We start from the raw sequence: 9,799 nt of genomic DNA on the forward strand, positions 1-9,799 counted from the left end.
CCCAGCCTGGACAGAAGCCACTTTAGCAGTAGGGGCAGCAACATCCTCGTCCCCGCTAGCCACTGTTTTCTCCTTGTTTTCCCTCATCGTGCTTATTCCTATGGTGAGGAAATTTAATATATATATATATAATAAAAAATAAAAATAAAAAAAGAAGGGAAAGGAAAGCTGAAACAGTGGACGATCACTTACTTCGACGAGTGAGCTCCTCGTGACTTAAATTCTCAGCAGTAGGAGTTGGACCGAGTCCCCAAGTTGCTAGACGAGAAAAAGTAACCAAGTCGTGGAAAGTCCTTCCTGGAAAAGTGCGAACCACTTCTATCTGATCCAAGAGAAGCTTATCCAAACGTGGACGAACGACAGCTGCATCACCAAGATAAAAGGTTAGACGAGTGACAGATAAAAATTTTTTGAAGGACAAACAAGATAAAATGGAAAGAAAAACATACCCTCAGGACGAAGACGACCTAGAGGGCTGGTAAAAGGAGGGAAGAGGGGAACACCCACATCAGCTGGGTCCCCAGCCCAATTTCCAGAAATAATAAAAAATTCTTTTTTCCAAAGCCGGTCAGACGAACTACGGCCCGTTATTAAACTGTAATATGAACCTCTGGACGAGAACTGGTAGAACCCAGCAGATTTTTTGATCTCTGAGGGCTTATAACAGTAAAGGAACTCGTCCACTGTAATTGGACGGTTCCCTTCCAACGCCTCACGCCATAATATTTGCATGGCAACTATCGTCCTCCAACCATTGGGGTTGAGCTGGTTTGGCCCAATACCCAACCTTTGGAAGAGGTCTCTGCAGAAAGAGTTTAAGGGAAACCTAAGGCCAGCTAATAGGTAAGAAGCGTATACCCCTAAGCCAGAGGAAGGGGAACAACACCATTCTCCAGGCTGGGGTAGACGAGGGTTAAGCTCTTTAGGGATTTGGTATCTATCTACAAGAGTTTTTAACTTAGCACCGTCTAAGGTGGATGCTACCTCTGGGGCACAACTATATATTACATCTTCGTCCTCTTCCTCGTCTTGAGGAGGACTTGATGGCTGTCTGGACGAGCTAGCCCCAGATCCAGAAGCCGCCCTACGTCGTTGTTCCTGAAATTCCTCTAAGGGAATGCCAGGAACCCCAGACGAGTAATGCTCGTCTGAGGAGTCACTACAGGACGAACTATCTACACTACCATTACTCTCAGAAGAACCGTCCTGGTAGTCGTCTATCTCTCTCTCTAGACTAGAAGATGAAGGCATGGTTGAAATGTAGAGGACTTAAAATGAGAGCCTAAAAAGAAAAAAAAGAAAGAGGAAATACCTGATGAAACTAGGACGAGAGCTAGACGAGAATCTCGGACGAGTTGGCAGAAGAGAGAATGAGGAAAAAGTGAAGGGCATGAAAGAGAATGCGCTATTTATAGGCCCCAGCAACAGGGTCAACGAAGCGACACTCACCACTCAGAGATTGACACGTGGCGATCCCTTTGGGAAACGAGATCGACGCGACTGGCCAACCAACGGTTTCGTGACACGTGGCGTACGAAAAAGCGAAATTTTGTTGAAATCACGACAATGTCCTGGACGACCCTTTGAACAAAGGGGCAACTGATAGAGAAGCGAAAAATAACTCCATCTCCAGCTCGTCCAAAATGATCGTCCAGAGCCTACAACGCAGGTCGATCCCAGAGTTTATCCAGAAGAAGAGGAGGAAGCGTCCATGAATAATAGCACCACTGCATTTACTGTCCTCCATGAAAGACATGATCGTCCATTAAGTTCGTCCATGATCAATCATTAGATATCCTTGGACGAACCAAACCATCCTACGCTAGACGGACGGAAGCTCAACACTTAGACTTTCAACTAAACCCACAACTATCTCAACAAACCCTTCGAATAAATTAACTTCCATTAGCGGTTGCAATTTTATATCCGTTGAGGTAGTTAACTCCGGAGTTGTTGGTTTCCACAAATCCTGGGACGGTTATTGGACAAGTAACCGTCCCAGGCCTCCTATATAAGGGACCGGTCTGAACCCGACAGAGGTAAGATTCTCACTCAGACAATTTTCCAAAATACTTGGAACTTCCTTCTCTACAAAACTAACTTCTCCATCGGAGGGGGTTCGACCGGTCTTCTCCGGTCTCCTCTTTGATTGCGTTTCCTTCCTTGCAGGCCATCCACCTTACTGATTCGGAGCGATATCAAGTTCATAACACCAATTCCATGCTCTATAAAGTATTCAAAGCAAGGTTCTTCCCAATGTGCTCGGTTCTTGATAATGGGGTAAAAACTAATGGTTCATACGCATGGCAAAGCATTCTCAAGTCGAGGGAGGTGGTCAAGCAAGGGGCATATTGGCGGATTGGGGATGGTACACAAGTGCAGGTTAGGGGTGATAAGTGGCTACCTGATATGTCAACCAAACACATCATCTTTCCACAAAAAACCTCCCTATGAATGCAAAGGTATGTGCTCTTATTGATGAAGATGGCCTTAGGTGGATAAAAGAATAGGTAGCCCATGAATTCCTTCCCCATGAAGCTCAACAAATACTGCGAATTCCTCTAAGCTCAAATCAGGTCCCTGACCTACTCATTTGGGCTGGTACAAATTCAGGTAGATACACGACAAAGAGTGCGTACAAAATGCTAACATCTAAGCATGAAACTTCCAGTCCTGGCATATCAGATACTTCGGCCTAAACCAGTTGTTGGAGAAGAATTCAGTCCTTGAGTGTACCAAACAATATCAAGCACTTTCTTTGGAGAGCTTGCCGTGAATCACTACCCACCAGGAAGAATCTATTGGTCAGGAATGTCACACGGAATGCACTATGCGAATGGTGCAATGAGGAAGTTGAGGACTTTGTTCATGCCTTGTGGGGTTGGCAAGTACTAAAGGAGGTCTGGTGGGAAAAAGAAATCCTAAGAAATCAACTCTCCATGCGTTTTGTGGATTTTAGAGATCTGTGGATTGGTATTACAAATTTAGAGGAACCAAATTTGGCTGAACGGTTCGCTTTCCTTGACTAGAGTATATGGAATAAAAGAAATGCTACAAGAATGCAGGCATCTTCCCTTCCTTTTAATAAGCTGTACCAGGACATGTGTGATAGATTAAATGAATACCAACTAGCACAAGAGCCACCTATACCCGAGCTTATGACCCCAGGTGCAACACAATGGTACCCGCCCCAAAGTTCACAGCATAAAGTCAATTATGATGGGCCCTGTTTACAGAAATTCGGCAGACGGGAATTGGAGTAGTGATTAGTGACGTTGAAGGAAAGGTTTATGGAGCTCTCTCGGACAGAATAGTGCTGCCTAAAATTGTGGAAGAGGTCGAAGCCATGGCCTGTAGAGCAACCATAAGGTTCGCTCTAGAGCGTAGGCTCGAAGAAATGGTGTTTGAAGGGGATTCTGAAACAATCACAACTGCTATCAACTCGACTTCTCCATGTTTTAGCTCATTTGGTCACATTCTGGATGATTTTAAAGCTTTGGCTTTGAATTTTGTATCAGCAACTTTTGTTCACGTAAAAAGACAAGGGAATGCCGTAGCTGACAAACTGGCTAAGGCATCTAAACGTATACCTTGTCCCCATTTTTGGTCAAATGACATCTCTAGTGATGTGCAACAACTTGTAATTCATGACAGCATTCCTTGATCAATAAGAAGTATTGACTTGATTCTCAAAAAAAAAAAAAAAAAAACACCTCGCTATGAGCATGACATAGCATTATATGGACACAATTTCCACTGGACACAAGCCACAACCGCATTATATAACATTTAAAAACCGAAAAATATGACTTTACCATTGACGAAGGACTATATATAACGTCAATGCTAACGTGACTATTAGTCTTTTTCCCCAACAAGACAAACAAGCAACAACACACAAAACCAACATTAACAAAACAAAGTTCTCTTACATATCTTCCGACACTCAACAAAGACTCGTCCGTGACATTAACTCCCTTCACAGCCCGTCACCAAAACCCACCCACCTCTTTCTTCGATAATACCAGTCTTACCCACCCACGCCAAGTCTCTCCCATATCGACACCTTTCTCACTTCGAAGCTTTGAACCCCCACAAATTTCTACCATTCCTTCCGTGTTCTTGATCGGTCACAAATCACTGATCAACCTGTTTGATTTTTGGTATTGTTGCTGGGTTTTAAATTGTTTCTGATTTTGTTGTTTTCAGAAATCAGAGAGTGTTTTCTAAGCACCGAAACAGATCAATCATGTTTCAGCGAATGTTCGGAAAGCCTAAGCAGGAAACCAACGCCTTAACAACGTTGGACAAGTTAAACGAGGTTTGATTTAGATAATTCTTTACCTTTTGTTTTTAATTGAAGTTTATTTATTTATTTATTTTTATTTAATTTATGGGGATTTGTATGAGAGTTATATCTTATATTAGAAATTGATGCTTAGGTGCATGTTATGACTGAATTTACATTAGGACTTGATTATTGTCAAGTAAGAAAGATTAGAAATTTTGATTGTTGGAATCATTGAATTTGTTTTTTAATACTTTTTTTTTTTTATTGGAAATATAGGAATATGAAAACTTTAGGTTGTGCTAATATGAAAATTATAGTGATTTACTCGATTATATGGTTCTTTGGGTTGAATGGAATGACAAAATATATATATATATATATATACACACACACATGTAAGGATCCTTAGCCAACTGCAAAATTTTGGGACTAAGATTAGATTGTTTGTTGTTGTTTAGTTGATTTATATGGTTTGCAAACATTATTGGTGGAAGAGCATTTGTTGCTACTCATTCTCATCAATTGGCTGCCTTTTACAAGCAGCTATGGGCTTCTTCTTTTTTATGTCTTCCCTAGGGGTTTGGTGGGTTGTTCGGTTATGTGAATTTTCCCATCGTGGCTATATATCCGTTGATGTTTGATAAAGCATAAGACTATTGTTTACTGATATTAAACTTTGGGAAGATTGCATGTTAATCTCTTGGGCAAACTTTTGGGGTTTGAGTATTGGAAGTGTAAAGGGTGGTGAAAGACTGAAAGCATAAATTTTGGGTGGCTTGGGGGCTAATTAAACACTTCGCACTTCCAAATTCAAAGTAGGGTTTGACATGGTTTGCACCAGCTCTGAGAAATCTAAATAGCTTCAATGGCTTATTGTTTTATGTTTTGTTGTCCATTGGTGTGTTGTTCTGGTTGGTTTTTGCTCTTTGCAAATAATAGAATTGTATATTATCTCCTATGCTTGTTCTCTCTCTCTTTTTAAGAATCAAAGTAAACTGGAAAGTGTGTTACATGCAGATAGAATTCAGTTCAGATATATATTTATACTAATAAGTGAAGCATTTTTGGCGTAGCTTCTTGCAAAGCCCTAGTCTATATGTTTAATAGAGTAAGGGAGTGATTTAGTGAAGCTAGTGGATGAAGTAGTCCACAAAACCATTTCCTCTATGTGTTAACCATGAAAATTCACTTATGGATTGAGTTGATTATTCACGTTTGCCACCACCTTCATCTCTCTTAACTGTGCTCCACCACAGATGAATATAGACACACACATATTGTCAGAGAGTTAGTAGAGACATGACCCTAGATAAGACCAAGTGGTGTAAAAGGATCCTGTAGTTGACCCAGGACTAGTTGAATTGCGACGTGTGTGAGACCCAAAAAAAAAAACCCCACTAATGGCCTACTGTGTTTATGTGTGTTTTATTTGCCACCCCCCGGTTATTAGTTTGCGCCATATAATGATAATTGACCCCTATCCTCTCTCTTGTTTCTGTTTGCTGTAGTTTCTATTTTAATTAAATCAAACTTCTTTGCTAAGTTTCTGTTTTTACAATGTGCAGACACTTGAAATGCTAGAGAAAAAGGAGAATGTCCTTTTGAAGAAGGCTTCTGCAGAGGTTGAAAAGGCTAAGGAATTTACTAGAGCAAAGAACAAGAAGGGTTAGATCACATAACTACTCATGAAAAGAAATGCATTTTTAGGGGTTCTTTCAGATCTTTATATATTGTGCCTCTGTTGCTAATAGAAAGTGCAGTTACATACTTCGTTGCTTTGACATGGTTGCTTGTTTCATATGTATTTCATATTTTGGGGCATTTAGGTTCTTTATGGAAATGCCATTATTCCAGAATATAAAGGCCAGTATGATCTTCTTGTTTATGCTGCATAATTATTTTTTTGATGACCCCATACTTACTTTTGGCAGATGTGTATTAAGTTGCTGTTGGTTACAGGATGTAGTTACTCACATGTTAAAATGCCCCTTAAACCAATAATTCATGCAGCTTGGTTCTCCATTATACTGATTATTGATTATCTTTAGTGGAATATTTTCTGCAATGGAATGTATTGTAAAGATGATTATTGTTTGTGATCATAGTGACAAATCAGTTAGGACAGCACTTGTCAAAACAAAAACAAAGTGTTAGGACATCAAAACTTCTGCACGGTTGCAGAATTTGCTAAAGATCTGTAGTTAGTTGATTTCTACGTGTTGCATTAAGCCAACAATTTTGCACATGGAATGTAAGTTTAGTAAAAGTTGAAATAGAGATGAACTGAGGAAGGAGCGGTAAAACTTGATGGTCAAGAGATACAAAAGAGTGAGAGCTTTCGATATCTTGGATCTTTATTTTATAAAGATGGAGAGATCGAAAAGCTGTGAATCATAGGATATGAACAGGGTGGATGAAGTAGAGAAGTGTGCCTGTTAAGTTAAAGGGAAAATTTTATGAGATTGCTATAAGACCAGCTATGCTTTATGGTATTAAATGTTAGGCTGTTAAGAAGTAACATATTCATAAAATGAGTGTAGTTGAAATGAGATTTTTAAGATGGATAAGTGGAAATACATGGAAATATAATATTCAAAATGAAGAAATTGCTAATTAGCTTAAAGATAGGGGTGGTCCCTATTGATGAAAAGATGATGGTTTTAGTCATGTGTAGAGGAGAGCAATTAGTGCACTGTTAAGAAAGAGTGAGTTGATTCAAGTTGAGGGAATGAAAAAAGTAGAGGAAGAAAAAAAATAACATTAGTAGAAATAGTTAAAAATGACAAGTCAATTAGGAGGTAACAAAGGTTATAGCCTTTGATAGAATAGAAAGGAGGAATAGAATACATGTGGCCAACCCTAACTAATCTTGTTGAGGATCCATAGCCGAGTGCCGACCCCTGAAAATTTAGGACTAAGACTCTATTGTTGTATTGAAAACTCTCTCATTTTCTTCTCCTTAATATTTTTCTCTCTAAATTCTTGTTTTGTAGGTTTTCAATTATCTCCTAAGGATGATAATTTGCTTTAGGTGGGAAACCATAATGGATGTTCCTAACTGTATGATTTGTTGATAAGGATCTTATATTATGTTGCTTCTGCTTTCTGTTGCCCTTTTGGTCTTAGGAGAGACAAATTGTTTGATTTTATGAAATTATTTCCTGTTTTGGTCATTAATTTTTGAAGATTTATTGCACAATCCTTGCACTTTTTTCATTGGTTCTGAATGCTATTTTATGCCTTATTGCTGTTTTTCAGCTGCAATACAGTGTTTAAAGAAGAAGAAGCTTTACGAACAGCAAATTGAACAGCTTGGAAATTTCCAATTGCGCATTCATGATCAGGTACTGTTGTAATGTTTTAAAATGTACTCACCAAAAAATAAATTAATTTAATCAAATTTAGGTTGTGAGAACACACTGTGAGGGCCCTTCTTTTTTTAAATTTAAATTTAAATTTTGTGATATATATTTTTGAGGACCTTATTTCAAAATGAATATCTTTTGGGTTTGGGTTTCAGATGATATTGTTGGAAGGTGCTAAAGCTACAACAGAAACTGTTGATGCATTGAGAACTGGAGCAGCTGCCATGAAGCAAATGCACAAGGCAACGTAAGTGGCCTCTCAATAGAATTCACTATTCAGCACAATTTAGTATTGCTGGTCCATCACTGCAATTATGGACAATGATTTGAATCCAATTAAGTACAAAACTACTTTTTGTGTTTTCCGTAAATTATGTTAGCCTACACAAATTCATTTGAAATGCAACATCTTATTTCATTCTGCCCCATTTGTGTCTGATGTGACATTTTATTATATAGGAATATTGATGATGTGGACAAAACAATGGATGAGATCAATGAGCAGACTGAGAACATGAAACAGATTCAGGAGGCACTGTCAGCACCCATTGGTGCAGCAGCTGATTTTGATGAGGCATGTTTTCAAGTTTAGTTGTTATATCCATTCTATGTATTTTGTGAATTGAGAAGTTTGAACTATTCGACTTCACTTTTTCAGGATGAATTGGAAGCCGAACTTGAAGAACTGGAAGGAGCTGAGTTGGAGGAACAGCTTCTTCAGCCTGCTACTACTGCTCCTGCAGCTCCAGTCAATGTCCCGGCAGGCAGGCAACCAACCCGCCCTGTTGCTCAGAAGAACAAAGCTGAGGAAGATGAGCTTGCTGCATTACAGGCAGAGATGGCACTCTAAGAGGTCATTTACTCATTGTCTTAAGCTGATCTTTTATTTTGCCAATGTGATCCTTTGTTTTCATCAGTGAAGTAGTGATTCACTTAATTTTCATGGAATAAGTTTCTATTGGAACCTAGAAATATATATATATATACACACACACAATTTTTATTAGCTGCTGTTCAATTTGGGTCTTTACACACTTCATGGAAACAATATCATGTTAAAGCATAGATCTTCTCTTTTAGAGTGGTATCATTATTGAAGCCAATAAAATTTGTTTATTTCTTAGCATAGAAGTTGAGGCAAACTTGCTTTTTCTATGACATGAATGAATGCTTCTCATTGCAACGTGAGAAAGACTCCTTGCAAATAGCATGAATAATAGATGTGGTCGACATATTTATGTTTTTCAAATCAGAGAAATCATGTTTTTGAAAGCACTTCAATGAATTCACACACACACACACACACACACACATATTTATAATGTGAGGGCCTTTTATGTCTATGAAACATGTGCTGAAACGCTGATTACAAGGTCAAACAAGCAATATTGCATAAGTGACCTCTGAAACTTCCAGCGCTGCCTTGAAAGAAACTTCTTTTCCTTGGTTAACTGGTATTTGAATGAGGTTTAGTTAAGCTTTTTCTTGCCTAGATTGAGCTCCGTTGCTCCTAAATTTTGGTGATTTTGGTGTTGGCTTACTCCACCTCAAATCTATGTTCAACTTTTTTTTTCAATGCTAGTCAACTAACACAGTGATTTAAGTTATATACGTGAATTGATTGTAAATCAAATTGAATAAATTTTATCTTTCAGATTAGTCTCCACTTAAAAAAGAATAGTCCCATATTAGTACCTGGGATCGAGGTGCAAGTAATTGGTTTTGAGAGTTGGTGATGTATCTGAAAATTTTTAGGTAGTTGTACAGATGCTTGTTTGGGCACTCCAGTCCATATTATATGACTGTCATGTTGCCATCTTTGCAGTTGGTATTGCAAAGTGGGTGAATATCATTTAAAGGTTGAAGCTGCTGCATAATTGAGGCTTGAGGCTACATTTCCACAAGAGAAATCGAGAAATTCTCCTTATCTACTGTTTGTGTATATGGCTTAAAGTATATCAGGTTCTATCTATAATTTGTAGTTTACCTCGTTGTTTTCAGAACAAATGTGGCAGATTCCTATCAAAAATTATATTCTCGTAGGGTTGTGACATATTTCATATATTTAAGAAATAAATAGTGTGTCATGGCATGTACAAAGCTTTCCTTATTGCTTTAATTGCCAAAATCATGGAGTTTGGGA

At 38.5% G+C, this 9,799-nt stretch overlaps 1 protein-coding gene across 1 annotated transcript; it reads left to right on the forward strand.

The window, feature by feature from the left end:
* Positions 1-3,885: 3,885 nt before the first annotated feature.
* On the forward strand, positions 3,886-9,799 carry LOC115972755 (vacuolar protein sorting-associated protein 32 homolog 2-like). Its single transcript, XM_031093015.1, has 7 exons — positions 3,886-4,321; positions 5,857-5,956; positions 7,550-7,635; positions 7,812-7,903; positions 8,116-8,230; positions 8,315-8,509; positions 9,482-9,799. The coding sequence occupies exons 1-6, from the start codon at positions 4,250-4,252 to the stop codon at positions 8,504-8,506; spliced, it is 657 nt and encodes a 218-aa protein (XP_030948875.1). The 5' UTR covers positions 3,886-4,249; the 3' UTR covers positions 8,507-8,509; positions 9,482-9,799.

This window comes from Quercus lobata, chromosome 2 (genome assembly GCF_001633185.2).
Source record: "Quercus lobata isolate SW786 chromosome 2, ValleyOak3.0 Primary Assembly, whole genome shotgun sequence".
Taxonomy (NCBI): domain Eukaryota; kingdom Viridiplantae; phylum Streptophyta; class Magnoliopsida; order Fagales; family Fagaceae; genus Quercus; species Quercus lobata.